The sequence below is a fragment of the Corella eumyota genome, chromosome 3, assembly GCF_963082875.1.
Source record: "Corella eumyota chromosome 3, kaCorEumy4.1, whole genome shotgun sequence".
In the NCBI taxonomy this organism is placed as follows: Eukaryota; Metazoa; Chordata; class Ascidiacea; order Phlebobranchia; family Corellidae; genus Corella; species Corella eumyota.
The window spans coordinates 18,029,591-18,049,166 of record NC_137492.1 but is presented as its reverse complement, the minus strand read 5'-3'; the positions used below and the strand labels follow the sequence as shown (position 1 = coordinate 18,049,166).

Sequence of the window (19,576 nt, the reverse complement as noted above, 5' to 3'; positions counted from 1 at the left end):
TAGAACAACTACTTCGAGATAAAAAGGTTATTATGGGTAAAAAGTAAGTTATTTTGACGCACAAATTTTATAGAAAAATAAATAACATAAAAAGTATGCAAAATTACGTTTTTTTTTAAATTTATGTCAAGTTTTATTTACAGAAGTGTTTATGTAATTTTAACTTCTATACAGTTAATGTCTTTGTCTGTTTGTACAGTTTATTTGGATCTGTACATTGAATTGTCAAAAAACCTCGGCAAAATGGTTATTGGACCCTTAACAAAAGGGCTTGCCCTTTGGAAAACAAGAACTCGCCCCTTAGAAATGGGTGATTGGCTGGCCCCCAGAAAAAGCGGAGTAGCGGGTCTTTTAGTAAACATTGTATGTATGCTTCAAACTTTTTTCCTGTAAAATATTAAAGATTAGAATAATGCTTACAAATATTTAAGTGTGGTTGTAATTATTTGATTGTGTTAATGTTAAATGTATCACTTAAATTAAGATAAAGTATTTATTTGTTTTGTGTTGGTGACTTATTACATTAAAAAGATTTTATACAAACTCGATTTTTGCTCGTCAACCAGAATCTAAAAATAAAGAACAGGTTTAGTATTTGTTTATGGTAATCTACCCTGCAGGGAAAAAAATAAAAAGGTTAGATTGAAGTTTTCTTTCAACAGGATATCTAAAAATAAAGAACAAATTAAAATTGGCCAAAAACAAATCGACGAGCTCTTCGAAATAGTCAACCAGCATCTAAAAATAAAAAACAACATGTTTAAATTTGTTTTTGGTAATCTAACCTGAAAAAAAGCCCGTAAAAAAGGGTTAATTTGGTTTTAGTTTTTTAAGGCCCCGGAAAAAAAAAAATTATGGTTTTAGTTTTTTAAAAGCCTCTGAAGTTTTAAAATTTTTTAAAGGCCCCTGAAAAAAATTATGGTTTTAGTTTTTTAAGGCCCCTAAAAAAATTTTTAATTTGGTTAGTAATGCCCCTGTAAGGAAATAAAACGAACGGTTTAAAAGGCCCCTGTGGAGGTAAAAAATAGGTTTAAAGGTAGAAGAAAATAAGAATGGCCTGCAAAAAATAAGAGAGAAATAAAGAGAAAAAGAGAGAGTATATGCTATTTTGGACTCCGTCCACAAAATTTATAATTTTTTAGTTTGGATTTCCATCCACGAAATTAAATACTGCTTTATATCGGGCTCCGCCCACGAAATTAAATAATTTATGTTGGGTTCCAACCCACTCACACACTTAGGTTTAGTACATAAATGTAAGGCGAATAAAATACAGTGAATTTACACACATAAATATTATAAACCACACATAGCCCTAGCCTTCTAAATTTTTTATATATACTTTACTTGCGCAAAACATCTAAAAAACCATTAAACAGTCCCGTTTAATATAATTATGAACACACAGAAACCTAAACACACTTGGGACTGTGTCAACTATACTACTTTTAATGCGCAAAATTATGAGTTGTTACCAGTCAAAATAAAAAAACAGACACATGATACTTTTAAGCGCTTGATTATGCAGTACATATAAAAAATAGGCACGTAAAAACCTAAAGCCTTACAGCCCACCTTTTGTTGAGTGAGGTCCTGAGACTTTTTTTTGAAGTTTGCCAAGTCAAGTGAGGTCCTGAGACTTTTTTAGTTCTTCTTTTGCATAAAAAACACATAACACACACATAGGCCTAGTTTTATATAATCTATTCTATATACTCTATTTATTACTTGCGCAAAACATCTAAAAACCCATTAAACAGTCCCGTTTAATATAATTATGAACACACAGAAACCTAAACACATTGGGACTGTGTCAACTATACTACTTTTAATGCGCAAAATTATGAGTTGTTACCAGTCAAAATAAAAAAACAGACACATGATACTTTTAAGCGCTTGATTATGCAGTACATATAAAAAATAGGCACGTAAAAACCTAAAGCCTTACAGCCCACCTTTTGTTGAGTGAGGTCCTGAGACTTTTTTTTGAAGTTTGCCAAGTCAAGTGAGGTCCTGAGACTTTTTTAGTTCTTCTTTTGCATAAAAAACACATAACACACACATAGGCCTAGTTTTATATAATCTATTCTATATACTCTATTTATTACTTGCGCAAAACATCTAAAAACCCATTAAACAGTCCCGTTTAATATAATTATGAACACACAGAAACCTAAACACATTGGGACTGTGTCAACTATACTACTTTTAATGCGCAAAAATTATGAGTTTTTAACCAGTCACAAATGAAAAGAAAATGCAGACACGTGAAACTTTTAACCCGTGAAAATTTAAAGCGCTAATTATGCAGTACATATAAAAAATCAGGCACGTGAAAACCTACAGCCCTACAGACCTTAACTCAATAAGGTCCTGAGTTTTTTTTCAGTGGTCTCCGAGTCCTGAGTTTTTTGACTTAACTTCCCCCTTGCTAGTTGCAAGAGAGACTTGTTACAATTCCATCTGCTTTCCATTCCTCCAATTCCTGCTATTATCTTTTTCCTCCATTGAATCCAAATAAAATCCATTTTCTCTGCATTAAAAATATTGTTTAGAAAAGGGTGATAAGACACTAAACCCTACTTAAAATTAAGTTTTTTTCAAATGTCAACTTTATGATATGTCGAATCGTGCCAAAATGTTTTAAATAATGCCCCCTTTCAATTCTTTTAGTGCCAACAACATTAAATTATGTCAATTTACATGCGAAATATTATTAATGTATAATTGTTATTTATTTCGTGCCAACAATTTTAAAATATGTCCATTCTTAACAACTAGTGCCAAATGTTTTAAATTTATGCCAAATGTACAGTTAATTATATATTTAAATACCTCGTGTAACCACTTTTTGGGAGTACCTGCGCATCAACACAGGTTTAATAATGTTCATAGGTTTTTAATTAAAAATATAAAAAATTATTATTTTATTGGCAAGTATGATAATTTAATACTAATATTTATAACATTACAATTCTTTCATAATTATTCCAAAATTAGTTGAAAGTTAAAAATAATTTTAAATCAATTAAATGAAAGTTAACATACCTGGAAGAGTGTTCAGAAAACTTCGACACAAGATGTCTCACAGGAGCAAGTCCAACTTCACTAACTTTTCTAAAAAAATTTAAATCTTTTAAAATTTAGTTTTTTTTTATATAAAATATATTTATATTTAATTATTAACTGCTTATAATATGCCACACTTTATAATTTTAATGAAAAACTTTAAAAACTTATCTATAAATCACTATTAAAAACACGTCTACTCACCTCGAAAGTCCATGTAGAAAGAACTAAAATTCCTATTTCACTTCAAATTTGCCGAAACACCAAGTCACGTGACTCTGCACGTCTTCAGTGGGGTAGTACTAAAATACGGGATGCGGGAAGTTGCGGGGTGCGGGAAATACCAAGGCCGTATGTAAACGTTAACAAAAAATCGCTGAATGCGGAAAAGAACGTAATTTTTAAACCCTCCCCTAATCTTCCCTTGTGCTTTATAGTCGACTTCGCATCATTCCTTGACCTTTAAAGTCAATTCCGCATCACCCCTTAGCCCTTTATTTAAAAACAGCAATCATCCCGCAGAAAAGTACAAAAATTCCGTTCCGTCCCGCATTCCGCGAATTTTCGTTAACGTTTACATATACGGTCCCGCACCATCCCGCATCCCGTACTTTAGTATTGTCCCTTCAGTGACATGTGTGTACGTGCACGACGCCTCTTGTAGTGGAAGGCGCTTTTTAAGCTGTCATTCAAAATATATTTGCTTAAATCTTCTAAACAATTCATTAAAACGTTAATATAACAACACAAACTAATAACCTGTTATAATATGTAAATGTTTATTTACTTTTTAAGAATTATTTGTAACAATTAACGTCTTAAATTACGACTAAACAACTTATACGTGCGTTAACACAGCGCATTACGCAACACCAGAAATTTCAGATTATGATGCAACTTCGTGTTTTAAAGGAATTTCTCGGGAAGACGCACCAATTAAGACGTCGCATTCCCCTCGCTTAACTGATAAATTACAGCTGGATTTATTTACATGTTATAACCTTATTTAGTAATAAAATCTCTGTTTAGTCTGCACGTGTTAACTAATTAAAATTTGCACCCGAGACCTCGTGGTAGAGGAATTTGCGAGGAGGCGCACTAATAATGACGTCACGTTCCTTGCGCCTCGCTTAGTGGAAAATTTTAAGTTTCTATGCTTTATAACAGACCTATGTTAAAGCAATAGTAAATTATACTATTTCCTTTTCTTAATTTTATTAAATTGAAATCCAATGTTTGTTAGTGTCTAAACACATTTTTATTATTATTTCATAAATAATATATTTTTTTAATTTTTAATAAATATTCAACAACAAAAAATAGCAAAAATAAATTAACTTAAGGTCATGCCTTTTTTATAAAGTCCTTAACGTTTGCAGAGAAGGCACGACCGCTTTTTAATGGTAACCTGGCAATTATGTTAAAACTGCAATCCTAAAAAGGTAGTTATTATGCTTAAATAAGTTGTGAATTACATAACATGTACGTAGTTTAATAAAATAATAATTATTAAAAGATGGTACCAACCGGGCTTAGGTAACTAGAAGTATTGCTTTAATGTTACATGAATATTATTAATTGATCTTCGAGTGAATAGAATTAATGTATACGTTTGTAACTACCATAACTTTGTTTCCGTTATTTTCGATTATGTTATAACTTGTGCAACTAAATATTTTGATTGCACTATAAAGTTAGTTAGTAAATGTAGTGGATGTACTTTACAGTTGGTATATATTTAAATGCAATTTTGCTTTTTTAAATGATTGGTATAAAGATAAGAAAAACACGTGGTTAGTTATTTAGAAGAGCTATTTACACGTAGATAACAATCTGACGTAACAATAAATAATGCTTCCGTACAAAAAGAAAATAAACACTGGGCTTCCTAGTTCAAGCATAGAGATGGCTCACTTTGACTTGCACGCAGACTTACCCGTTCTACGAGCCTGTAGAACAGCACGAACAGACATAACGTCACAGGATATCATGACGTTGCAAAAGAAACCTTTCCTGGCCAGCGCTGCATCTCCGAATGGGAGTTCTGGGTCCTCTTCCGGAAGCTCTCCAGGTGAAAGTTTGAGTGTTTCGACTGGGGGCGGGGGGAGACCGAAAGGAATGGAGGAGGTCCCGGTACCCAACCCCGTGCTGGCGGGTTCCGATTTGTTACAGGTTTGATGTTTTACTGTTACTTTCACATTAAAAGTATAAGCAAAAAATCGTTGAAGTTTGTAAGTTAGAAGTGAATATGTTCGACAACATTTTAAATGTCGATATTGTTCATATTCTAGCAACTAAAGCATGATGACCATTGTTTTGGTATTGGCTGATCGGGTCGCCTGAAAATGAGGGAATGGAAATTGAAGCAACGGAAAATGAACACACCGGAAAATGAAGGAACGGAAAATGAAGGACTGGAAAATGAAAGAACGGAAAATGAAGGAACGGAAAATAAAGGAAACGGAAAATAAAGGAAACGGAAAATAAAGGAACCGGAAATTGAAGGAAAGCAAAAAGGAAATGGCGGAATCTTAAATACTAAATCCGCCGAGAAGTAAGGGTTATTAATTTATACCATAGAATAAAAAAAAAAATTGTATATTACTATTATTTGAATCAAGTATTAAAATATAAATTTCATTATCTGATTGACAACTGTGTTGTAGTATATTTGTAATAAAATCACCAGATTTTAATTGCATAACAAATTGTAAGATGTACTAACACAAAAAGAGTCGTACATTTTAAAACAAACTTCCCGAGTACACTTACAAGTTTTCAAAATCAAAACAAAAAAAAATGTCGGTATGACCAAGTGCAATAAAAGATTAAAAACAACTACAAAAAGCAAAGTAGTTTTTGGCAGCAAAACTGGGTGGTTATATTGAATATGGACGAAAAAATGCCCGAAACTAAGAGAACATATTAAAAGCAATGCGCTACGTTTAAAAAAATAATAACAACGAAATTTTAGCTTTTCATATGACATTTCTATATAATTATATGCCATTTAAACTGCCTAGAAAGCATTGAGTATTACAAATACATACTAAATAATAACTGTTAAGCGAATTGAATGTGTATATCATAACATAGGCAACAGAATAATAAACTCGATATATACAAAAATACAAGATTTTATCAGTTAAAAATGGTTGTGCTCAAAACTACGTTATTTTCAGCAGCCCGTTAGACAAAATTTACGTTTTAAAATCAAACGCAGCTTCTTTATAGGAGAAATTAGATACGGGTATGAGAAATTGCACTAAAACATCTTTTTGTGGGCTACAAAGTTTAAAAAAATATTTTGTTGAAAATTAAATTGACTTAGGTTTCTTCCGTTTGAAGATCATCCTCCAATCCTGTGTAATCATCACCTGCCGTTCCGCACGCAAAAGAGGTCTTCCCGTCCTCCTCCGGACACGACTCTGTCCCTGTCTCCTCCTGAATCTCTTGCTCAAAGAGTGGCATGCTCTTGCCTCTTTTTAGATCACCGGAAACTGTTGCTCCCAGCAAAGTCTTTGAAGGTTCCGGGTAACATTCGGACCTGTGCCGGGCGCGCCGGGATCGCTTCTTCTTAGGAGACTGGTGATAAACGAGATCCCGAAAATACTGGATCCTGATCTTTGATCCGGGAAAACTGAAAGTGCGATCCTTAAGTCGATTTAACTCCTCTTCCTCTGCCTTGTTCGCCTGGTCCACATCTGAACTGTCTCCTCCGCTGGAGGAGTGTGTTTCCGGGATCTCTCCAGGGTACTCCGGAGTTGTGGAGAGGGCGACACCTTTGTTCCGGAAACAAGAAACATCCTTAAAAGAAAAGGATAAATTTTAAGGTGACTGAAAATCAAAAAAAAATTAAAATGCAATTAAAAGAAAAAACTAATTAGGCAAAAACCACAAATTTTTTAAACAAAATAATATTTATTTGCAATAACGAACAAAAAAAGAAAACTTTTTATCAACTAAACCTCAATTGCACCACATATAGAAAAATGTCTAACAATTTAAATATAAGTAATGTTAAAAATATTTCGTAAAAATATATTCACAGTTAACTTTCTTTTTTGTAACAAATAAATAAGGTAGAATAAATTAAAATATATTTAAATAAATAAATTTCGACATTTGGAAGAAGAAAAATAACACTTTGGAAGATAGATATGATAGATAAATTAAATATAAATCTTTATATACTCTAGGAATGGTAAAGTTCTAAGTTTTATATTGGGGTAGTTTAATTCCGACCGAAAAAGCACAACAACAATAAATAAGAAAAAACAACAAAAAGTTTAAAAAAAATAAAAACGGCAAAAAAATCAGGAACCACAAATCACAGTAGAAACAACAAAGCACCAAATCGAACTACGACGATGACGTCACGAGGAGGTAATGACGTCATTATATCTCATGCGTTGCTTGAAATGATTTTCTTAGCGACGTTGACGGTTTGCCAGTAGTCGGAGGACGTGGAAGAATCTTCGGAAAATTCTGACGTCCGCAAATTTATGACGTCATCCTAAATGACGTCATCAAAAAACTCGGAATTAAACAAGAGAATTTTTGTCATCCAACACAATCAGAAAACTAACCAATCAATTCTATTCAATCCTTGCTTACTGTTTATAAAGCAAACATACCTTCTCATTTTCTTGCTTAATTTCCTGATGACTTGTCAACGCTGCGCCGAGCTAAAAACAAACATATAACACACAGTTAACATCTCCGGCACTTAATAATGGAACACATTGGCACACACATTTAATATCAACACACTACGTCACTAGAATCGAGGGAAATCCCCGTTTAAAAGGTTTTAATAAATTGCCATGTCCCATTTATTTTGTAGATGTTAAACTGGGTGCTATACGTTTAGTTTAACAGTTCGTTTTTAAGACATGCAACATGACACGCGCATAACTACACTGTATATACACTACTAGCTAACTCTATATCGGACCTGGGTTAGCCTTACTCTGTGCTCGGTCTCTGTTCTTTTTCCGGGTTTTCTGAGACTCCGTTCTCGGTCGAAAGGGGACGTAAGAACCGAGACGAAAGATCCATGAGTGAGTGTAAGGTTGATACCGAGCCAACGTCGCTAGGCATTACGCCGGCGTTGTCGTTGCCCAATGCTAGGCTTGCCACGCGAGAACGCCGGCTCATAAGGCGAGTTATTTGCGGGGAATTGTTGCCAACCGGCCCGCAGTTTCTATGTTTTTCGGTCTCTTTTTCTATGTTAAAATCGGGCGACGGGCAGAGACCGGACGAGCAAATCTCGCATTTTGAAACATCAGTATCCGACATTTTCCATGCAATCTTGAAAATAACCAGATTTAACAACACAGAACCGGTTTAAACCGGTCATGCCAACACAAAAACAATCGTGCGAACTAAAAATTTAAACATAATTACCTCCGGTTTTGGTCTGTAAGTGTCGACTGCTTTAATGCCAAGAGGATAGGATTCCATTTTACAACCGTAAGCTATCGGTGTTAACTTGACTACAGTGTGAAGTGGGCATTGCAAATAAGGTAAATTATCTAAAAAAATAATTTAAATAAATTAATAAAATGTCGAAGTAGAAGTCTTTATGTAAACAATCATTTAAAAAAGAAATCAAAGATAAAAAAACAAAAATAGAAGATAAAAATTTAATAAAAGTTAAAAAAATGATTAAGTTGATTTTGTTAAATAAAAAAAAATGGCTTTGAATCTAGTATACCTGATGATTCGTTTAAATAGTAAGCCAACACACATCTCATAACAGCTTGGTGGCAAATAACTAAAACATTTTCAGATCTTTCTAACTCCTGTAATACATAGAAATAAGATAACAATTTCTAGTTAATGGTTAATAAATTCTCTGTTGTTAAATTATAATTTATAAAAACAAAGTTTCTTGGAAACAAAATAATTTTAGGTAGCGTGGTGAGTGGTTAGAACACTTGGCTTTACTACAATAGGTCCAGGGTTCGATTCTCACTGCTCTCATACTGCAGCGCCCTTAAGTAAGGTGCTAAAAACGATATAAACTTCTGCTGAGCCAGCACATAATCAGCAGCATAATTATCGGGAAAATATAATCTATAAGTTCCCAAACTGCCATTGGCAACTTGAGACTGAGTCAGGGAAACTGATGTTACTCTATGTTTAGGTCATGAAGTCGACCTCACCACATTGAGGATAAATAAATGCAAAAAAGTGTAAAATAATAGAAAAGTATGAATTCTTACCATTATAACTGGTTCTATTCTTGTGACAAGGTCATAGTAAGACTGCAAAATAAATCAATATTTTAATTCTTGTCATTTATGATATTAATTGAATAGGTCAAATGAATTAATTATTTATATAATTATGCATTAAGTGTAGCATAAATACAATTAATCTATATGTCAAAACCATTATATCAATTATTTATATTTTAATGGGTTGTTATTTTTTAGGGGTGGTTTATTAAAAATAAATTTGTATATAATATAATATTAACCTCTCCCATTGGATATCTGTAATGATATTTGTCCTGGTCTCTCAGTGCAAATTCTTCGGGAAAATTTTCTTGGATTTCTGGGTAGGTCATACTCTCACAAACACCCTAGAAAATCATAAAAAGATTTAAATTAAAAACTATATAGATAGATCTATTAAAAGGTTGGTAGTACAAAATTGCCGCACAAATTTATTTTAAAAATGAGTAATTTTTTTGTTCAATTATGATTTCCTAAAAATATTTACAAAAATATGACTCAATTAAAAAAAATTCAAAGCAATTAAAATCATATTGATTACAGTAAATAAAATATCAAAAATTGCCCACTACAAAAACACTTAATTAACAAACAATATTTTAAAAAAACACTAAAAAAGAAAATTACAGAAGCATTTTTATTTTATTTGCTTTACTCTAGTATTACCTTAGACAGTTTTAGACATATTTTTATCTATGAAAAATGCCATAATATTTTTTTTATCACTAACTTACGGCACTGATTTCATTCAAAGCCTTCCAACTTTCATGAGGGGCTTCAATATGTTGCCCAGTTTGCCTTGTTCGTTTTAATTCACTCGTCCACACAGTTAGATCTGATATATTTTGGTCAGAAATAAAGGAGGCCAGTTTCTTGGCAAACTGAATTTAAAAAAATTAAATAAGTAATATATCTGATGATAAATTTTGGTTTTTATCAGAGTAACATCAGTTACTCCGACCAAGTCTTGAGTTGCCTGTGGCAGTTTGGGATATTATAGATTATATTTCCTACTCAAGGGCGCTACAGCATGAAAGCAGTGGGGATTGAACCCACGACCTCATGTGTGGTGTAGCAAGTGTTCTTACCACCACACCATGCTGTCAGTCGGCCTAAGTCAGGATAACTGACGTATTATAACTATTGATCAAATATCAGCTAAATAAACAAGTCAATGCAATATTTGCTAAAGGTAAACTGCAAACAACAAACAAACTATAACAATTAGGTTCTTTCCAAATATAATTAATTGCACCGTTGCATAATTGATTTTTGCTATTTAAAAAGTTGCAATGGTAAATATGATAAGTACTTGTTAAATATTTGGTTTTATTTTTACCTCTTGACCATTACTCGACAGAGAGGAATCCCCACCTATTCTTCCTTTAACATTCATTTCACTTTCACCATGCTATGAATATAGAAAATAAGAAATATCAAAATATAGGTCAAAAAAAGAACTATAATACAACAACTAAAAGATATATCACAATCAACTTTGGCATTTTAAATAGGCTGACCATAGGTTTATAATCAACACAATTTTAGTATTCTTTAAATTTTTTTTAATATTTATTAATCTTTGCCCTTTGATTCAATAACATGTTTGTCTATTTAATGCAAAACAATCTTATAAACTTTAGATTGGCCATGTTTTTTTAATAGTTTGTTTTGAAAAAGCAATTTTTTAGAGCAAAGTACAAAACTCAATCTTCGACGCATGAATAAAGTTATAAAAAAGGTGATAAAATAATAAAAGCAATTAAAAATTAAACATGATGAAAGTTACAAAAAGAAATATGTAAAGTTTAAAATTAAATAACAAAATTAATAAAACAAAGTTTTATAAAACTTAATTGGTCTTTTAAACAGTTGTCTATATATATTTTTATTTAAAATTCATATATATTTTTATTTAAAATTCAATTTTTTAACTTACCCTACAAAGATAAATGGAACGGGGAGTAACGTGGATATTCATGAGGTAGTAAACGATTCGACTTTGCATATGATCGGCAACCCTGTTCACCAAAAACTGTCGACCGACGTCAATTATTTTTATATATGACAAATGCCTAAAAAAGTTTAAAAAAATATTTTCTGAATATTTTATAAATACTGTTAGATAGCCCACCCTATAGTCAGAATTTTAATTGTCAGAATATGGTCCCTACAAATATTTGTTTAAAATAATTTACCTGCGCACCACAAAAAAATGGATATGTCGTCCACACTCAGTATAAATAAAAGAATATCAATTATATAAATGTTTTTTAAAAAATTTAAAAAAAATTTTTTCTTACGCATCTCTTTTAGAATCAATTGTCTCATAAGCTTTTTGATAATGATCGATCCTCATCTGGAAGTCAGCCATTGCAGCATCCGGATCAACGTTCTTATAATCCGGTCCATTCACTTTAACTTCTGAGAGGTTTTGGGCAACTACAGTTGGATCATCACAGATACTTTCAATAAAAAACACCTGAAATTAAATAAATATAATTAAAATTTAAAACTTACAATTATTCTAAAAAAATTTTATTTCAAAATTTACTCTAAAAAAATATTGTGTCTAAAATAAAATAAACATAAAAATGCTTTTTTTAATTTTGGCAAGCATAAATTTAACATACAAAACAGAATAATATTATTTTAACTACATAATCAAAATAAACACAAAGCTTTTTACCCTGAAGCAGTGTTCTTCTGCAAAATCTAAAACAGAATCGCGTCGTTGAACTGTTGTGTTAGTAGCGTCATATACCTGTAACAATACATTCTATGTTAACACAATCTAACCACTAATGCCTTTACCCTTCTCCTTACTACATCATTACTCAATGAAAATAGATTTTTCACTATTAAATCATCAACAAACTATTTAAAATGCAATTTTAACCAAAAACGTGACATCTTTTGAAACATCATTGGCTCTATATATCATAAGAAGTAAAAGTGCTTACGGCTATCATTCCATCTCCTTTTAACCATTTACATACATCTTTTAAAGCTTCCATGGCACATTGTCTAAAAAAAAAAAAAAAAAAAAACATAACAATAATTTAAAAATATATAATCATTTATTCCTTATTGAAATAATTTAACTAAATCATGTACATTTATAAAAATTATGGTATCAGATTTTAATATAAGAGCTATATTAAAAAAGTAGGGATTTTATTGGCCTTCTTATTTATATTTTAATATAAATACATAAAATATTCATTATATATCATTTTATTTAAATTAACATTACTTTATTCATGATTAAAGGCAATATTGTAAAGTACCTTACAATCGAAACTATTTAATCTAAATGCCATATTACATATTGATTAAGTGCATTAAGTGATTGTAGTATATAATTAACTCCATTGGAATTAGAAGGAATTAATATTAATTATAACACTTACTTCCGTATCTTCATTGCTTCCTTGTTGTCAGGTCGGAAAAAATCATGGGACGTGTTTTGAACTGTTTCTCTTCTATATTGTCCAACATTGAAAACTAAAAATAATAATATTAAATTTAGTTAATTTAAAAAAAAATAAAAAATTTTGACTGTATCTAGAGAAAAAAAGCCATGAATAAATAATAACCTTGACATTGATTTTAAAATGTTACATTTAAAATAAAGGTTAGCCTGTTTAAATAAAAGAAAAAATCGATATATATATATATATATATATATACAAAATTAGGTTTTATTGAATGCTACATTTAAATTTAAACAATTAAATTCTAATTATTTATTGTAAAAAATATTATCAACTAACTATATTTAAAATTTTAGTATAAATTATTTATTAACGTGATTATATTACCTTTTGTGTTAACGCCAATCCAATTAAGATATCTGGTTAATTTTTTGGCGATATAAGTTTTACCACGCGCTGGTAATCCAACCATTACAATAATGGTCGGTGTGTTGCTCTGTTTGGGACCACATCCTAATAAAAAATTAAAAAAATAGAAATAATTTAAAAAAAAAAATATATATATATATTAAGCCTTTAAAAATACGAAGTATCAAGACTTTAATTTTTTTTTTACATTACTTTATTTAAAACCTATATTATTTAATAAAATTAAATAAATACAGCTTTAAACAAGTGTTTTTTTTGTTACGTAATATACATAAAAACAGCCTACCTGTTCCATATATAATAGGCATCCTAATAAATTAAATAAATATGTAGTACGAGGGTAATAATAAATATTAAATTAAACTCTACAAAAATAATCATATTTAGTTCACTAACTGTATTATAATAGATTTTTTTATATATTTATTAATAGCCTGTTGTTTAACCAAGAAAGATATTCTACTAAGTTGCCTTAGAATATTGTTGTCTAACTATGTTCCAAGTTAAAGTTGATTACAGTAACATTAAATCAGCTACATTACCAAACTGGTATTATTCTAATGACAAGCTTTTAAGAAACTGAACAGGATTTCCTCATCGTATCAACCCTTAATACTAAATATACACATGCTTTGGCGCTATACACTACTAGTAACTACACTAGAGCACATATTTTACTTCGATCGATGAAACGAACGGGCTTTCTGACGTGACCTTCTTTACATCTCTACAACTGTGAAACTCGTTAAAGTTTAACCATGAGTAACCTCTAGCTGTTACGTAAGCCAAACTTCAACAAAAGCTTCAACTCTTTCTCTCAAATTATCGTTTCTAGTTCACTATAGAGTATGTTGTATAATACAATGTATGGGGTACAGCGTGGCCTATTGGAATTTTTCCAATTCTAGCCAATTGATTTCGAGTTTAGCTTAAAAGGAAGTTAAGTGACACCTATTTTTAAATACGCCTTCCTTTCTAGACAACTGACGGGTTTTGCTTAAATTAAAGCTGTAATATAACGAAAAAAATACTAAAATTATAAAAAAATTAAAATAATTGTTTTTTTAAACTAAATAAAAACCACAATTTTATATATATAAAAAAACGGTAGGGTACGTTTTATTGCCTTACAATTTAAAATCAATATCAGGAAACGACAATAATATTAAGCCCTTAATATAAATGCCCTACACTTAAATCAAAAATACCTAAAATTTTCCACACGCCTGCTTTTAAATTTAATAGGAATGACGAGAGCGTGTTAAATATGCCCACGTGCTTACCAGCAGGTTACCGTTATGACTACCTCTCCAAAATCCTAAACTAGTCATAACTAACAAAACAAAAAATCACTTAACTCTGTCTGACTTTTTTTTAATTTCGTGAAATTACGCATTTTTTTAGTTTTGTTTTTCAATTTCATAATGATGTATTTTGATAGTTAAAATCGGCGCTGAAAATTAATAACATTTTCGTTCAGCTAAAACGTCAAATCATGATTTTTTGCGATTCTTAAAATAGCATTCAGGTAAATATTTATTTATAATTGCAGCATTGATATGGTTGCATAACTTTTCTGAATCGACACTTGTCAAGACTGGCGCTATCAGCAAATGTAAACATACCTACCTACGAAATATTTATAAACCAACGCCACAGCCATTTCGGTTACATAGAAAGATTTGACACGTGACTATATGTTTGAAGGACATATATGGCGCATGGTTATGCGTGATATGATCAGGAAAGCAACATATTCGATCATGTTCGAAGCACGCAGCTGGCGCGTGATTTTAATGTTATGGTTATTGTTGAGGCCTTGGGAGGGCGTGAGAGAGGTTTAAAGATCATTTAAATTAAAAAGGGTCCTCACTTTGAATTTACAACATTAGCATTTACTTTAGTTAGTGTGCATTTAATTTATTTTTTTACAAATTTTTGGTGCGCTTTAAAATTAAAATAATTTATAGATAACCATCTATTAAATATTATGTAACTAATATAAACAATTATAAATGAGATATAACTGATTTTGTGCAGGGGTTTCTGTAGACTAACAGCAATAGATGTTTTTTACTTTATATATACACAATAATTAACAACAAAAAATAGTTTGACAATTAGAAAGGTGTTAACAAAATATTATGTTTTGACATTAGATAGTAACAGGCTACTGTAGTTTAACTGTTTAACATTGTTAAAAAAAATAAAAAAATAAACCTAATAATAATTTATTAAAAAAAGAACCCTGTTACTAAAAGCACAACATCAAAAAATTATAATCTAATTTAGTCCAAAATATAAAATTTAGTAAGCTAAAAAAGTATTTTTATAACAAAACTTTTTTTTAGTTTTTTAGATTAAATTTAATTTATGAATTTACCTTTTCCTCTTTTCTCTTCCGATGTTGGTGGTTCGTCCATTACACAAACAACAAACAACCCTAATGTCCTATCCTTACCTTTGAAACCTTAAAAAACAAATTAATTGCATAAAATCTATTTTGCAAAAAAACATTGAATAACTTTCAAAATTTCTTATAGACCGACTACCAAAAATAGACTGACTACTAACATTTCTTACATTTTTAAAGAGGTAGAGTTAGTTGTTTACAAGCAAAGTACTTACATAAAAAAAACAAATTAATTCTGAGCACGATTAATTAACACAACGGAACTAAAACGATGACTCACTAATTTATGCAGGATGTTTACAAAAACTAGAGTAAACAACAAGCATTTAACTTGAAAACCTTATAACAAATCTTGTATTGCTATTTAAAACTTACAAATACTTTATAAAATAGAGACAGAAGTAATTTTGTTTTTTTTGTGCAGTATCAGAGTATTATAATTTTCAATATTATGTAAATTTATTAATTTTATTTAGTTTTTTGCCTATTAATAAAAGTAATATAAAGTTGATACTAAATATTATGTTAATTTGGCATAAAAAATGACAAAATCATGCTATAAATAATATTGTTTACATAAATATTTTATAGTATATATAAAGCATAGTCACCAAGACTTAAAATACTTTAAGAAAAAAAAATTAACTAAAGAAGTTAAATCTGATTGGTTTAGAGTTTAAATGGCTAGCAAGGCAACCATTTACAACATTATATTAGCTATCAAACAATAATTTGCATTGTTGAATATACATGCTGACAATATTATAGCTCTCATTTAAATTATTTCCAAAATTAGTTTGCAAAATTTATCCAAAACTTGCAAATACTTGACTTCTTGTTAATCTACCACTGTCTTGACTAACACCATCGGATTTATAAGCCATTGTGCTAACTTATTCACGACAAACTTATCTATTCAACCGTTTAAAATGGCACAGTTTTACTAAATAATTTACGGTTAAATAGGCACGATTTAGTTCGCAGCATTGCTTTTATCTGCTTATGCAATAATCTCACGATCTTGCAATATACAAAAAGCTTTAAAACTAAACAAGTACGGAATCATATACAATAATTTAATAGTTTAAAAGAATGTATCTTTACTGTTTTGGCCGTTTTTAAAATTTTATTTCTGTAAATTTTACGCAAAAAAAATAAAATTTTATGTCATAATATACTTTAACACCACTTTGAAAGCCTTGCTGAGAGATGACGTATTAAATGCTCTATTGATGGTGTAAATACTGTTTTTTATTTCAAAGTTGTCCTCAAAGAATAATTGTTAAACTGAAAAATAAATAAACTTTATAAATTGTAATAAATTTTATAAAATAATTGAAATGTTAACGAAGTTATTGAAAACCTTGCAGCAATAGTCCAAAAACAGGGCAAATTTATAGACTTAAGCAGAATAAAAGACAATGCCGAATAAGCAGAAGTCAATGTTGTTTAAGAAGATGTTGTAAGTCCAAAATACTACCAGAAAATCACAAGAAAAAAGAGTTTAACCAGTGGCGGCTCGTGGGTTAAATAAATGGGGGGGCTAATTTTAGAAAATCACAACACCGATAGGGGGGTCTGGATCCCTCAGAAATATTGTAAATTATTCGCTGTAAACACGCTATTTTTACATTTAATAGTTAATTATTTAAAGTATAGGCCCTTTTACACGGCGTATGCAACGTAACGTCGTTCACACGTACGAAAGTTACGCAAGTTTTGTGTTAGGAGCAAAATTTACGCAAGATTTCGTAAGCGGTATACTTTTAGTAGATATTGTTTATTAAAATTTAAAAAACAATCCCTAAAAATCGTAAAGTTAACGCAGCGCAATGCAGCGTTACCTGTCGTGTGAACATGCGTTAGGTTAAAAATTTTCCCTTACCCAGTGTTGAAAACAATTAAAAAAATTTCTAAATAAATATTGAGTTAGCAAGATTAATCTTAATTTATTATTGTCTATTTTCTTTATAATATAAAACGTATTTTGTATATTTTTAAATTCCGATTTTAATAGAGCTTGAGATGACACAATAAAAAGCAAAGTAGCATAACAGATTTCTTTTATTATAAGCGTTTTTTAAGTTTAAAACTAAAAACGTGGGAAAAATAATGGTACAAGTTATGTAACAACTGACAATCCATTAAAAAAAAAAATATCAAAAACAATTTATTGAACTTCTTGTTCATCTTGTTAGCTCTTCTATGAAATAACATAATATATCATTAAGTATTGAAATAAAGACACAGCAGATTAAGTTTTTGTTAATAATCTATTTAACTTTTTTCTTTTCTTTTGAATAAATATATTTTAAAAGTATATCAGACTTAGCTGTATGCTAAATAATTACCTAGAAAGTAAGTCTTAGAGTTAAAATTAAAAAATTATAGAGTTTTTTTAAATAGTATTAATAAAACCATAAATAATATCATATGTCACAAATCTCTCCCATCTTCTCCACATACTTAAATCTCCACCACCCCCTCTCCTTCCTTTTTTTCCTAGTCATTCTTCATCTTTTCATTCTCTTTTCTGTACAATTACAACATCACCCTATGTATATGTTGTTGTCCTACTCTTATTGTTTAAGTGTTTGTGATGTACATAACTATTCATAAATAGCCTATGTTTGCAATAAAAAAGGCTATTTATCTAATGTGCTATTCAAAAAGTATTTATTTTTACATAACTTACTTTAATTTTGAAAGCAATTTTTCCACCCATTGCACATGTTTTATCATGTAAGATCATTGGCCTTGTGATATAACAAAAAACTGTTTAACAGAATAACCATTTACGATAAATCTAAAAGGAATTGCAAATTGTATTAATATTAGTCGATTTATCTGGTTGAGCTGCAATAAAATCAACCTTACTTTTGTTAGTGTATTCCACCAACACAGTTTTAATAGTAAACCGACAGACAGAGAAGTGCACTTAATGACTGTTGCACTTACAAAATGCTCCTGTAAAATGATGTCGAACTAAGCTTTTAGCTGCAAATAACCAAAATATTTCTTGATTACAAAAGTTTGCTGTTTAATTAACTTCTTACATATCAAAATATGCACATCACAAAATGTCAGCGGTTTGATAAAGTTACTTAGAATGTGCCCTTTTTCTTTCAACTTTTTTATTGTGAGTTTCAACAGTTATCTGTCATCCTAATCTATGACTCAATATTTACAGTCACTAATAAACTATGTACGTTGCATGAACTATGTACGTTGCAACAGGCAACCTGCTCTTGAGTCTTCTTGTCAGGCAGTAAATCCATTATGATTATCTTTAAAAACTTGCCTTAATCGAAATTAAAAGCATTAATTAACATACAATTCTTTAAAAAGAATGCAAAAACTGATTTAAACTTGCTGTTTTAGCTTTAGCGAGGCTTAAGAGCGACCTTTTTATCATAAATATAATGTGAGAATATACTCGCTCGAACGATTAGTATTTCTATTTTTTTAACTTAAAAATATTATTTAAGGCCTTAAAACTTCCTTAAACAAGAATAAAATACCCAGTTTACACCTATTTTATTTTATTTTTGTTTAATAGTTAAACAAAAACGATAAAATTTGTTAATATACAACGTTTGAAATTGCCAAAATATTTGGCAACTCTATGGTGGTCTTAGCCCCACATTTCGATCAAAGTTCTCAACATTTTTTCAAATTTTGGAATTCTGACAGCAAAAACGGCGTTATGATATTTTGTATTTGGCAGCCCGTGGCGGTACCTATAAACTATACAGGATCGAATGGATCGAATCGATCGAATGGATCGAATGGATCGAATGGATCGAATGGAGCGAATGGACCAAATGTATATCAAATCGTTATTGAATGAACCGAATGGATCGAATGGATCAAATTGACCAAATGTATATCAAATCGTTATCGAATGGATCGAATGGACCGAATGGATCGAATGGACCGAATGGATCGGATGGACCAAATGTATAGCAAATCGTTATCGAATG

General features: G+C 30.2%; 1 protein-coding gene across 5 annotated transcripts; it reads right to left on the bottom strand.

Moving 5' to 3' along the window:
* Positions 1-5,738: 5,738 nt before the first annotated feature.
* On the bottom strand, positions 5,739-15,665 carry LOC145745763 (6-phosphofructo-2-kinase/fructose-2,6-bisphosphatase 1-like). Of its 5 annotated transcripts, none has more exons than XM_082563923.1 (16): positions 15,564-15,665; positions 13,139-13,264; positions 12,728-12,821; positions 12,278-12,341; positions 12,004-12,078; positions 11,618-11,796; positions 11,254-11,389; positions 10,654-10,725; positions 10,049-10,195; positions 9,557-9,661; positions 9,300-9,341; positions 8,789-8,876; positions 8,479-8,606; positions 8,042-8,382; positions 7,707-7,757; positions 7,040-7,585 (listed from the first exon to the last, which is right to left on the bottom strand). In XM_082563923.1, exons 1-15 carry the CDS (start codon positions 15,601-15,603, stop codon positions 7,742-7,744), a joined length of 1,653 nt encoding a protein of 550 aa, XP_082420049.1. In that variant the 5' UTR covers positions 15,604-15,665; the 3' UTR covers positions 7,040-7,585; positions 7,707-7,741. The 5 variants fall into 5 exon arrangements, 4 of the variants coding, with proteins under 4 accessions (XP_082420047.1, XP_082420048.1, XP_082420049.1 ...); XR_014281271.1 differs by having other exon boundaries at positions 7,513-7,585; positions 8,027-8,382; XM_082563924.1 differs by lacking the exon at positions 8,042-8,382 and having other exon boundaries at positions 7,043-7,585; positions 15,564-15,663.
* Positions 15,666-19,576: the final 3,911 nt, after the last annotated feature.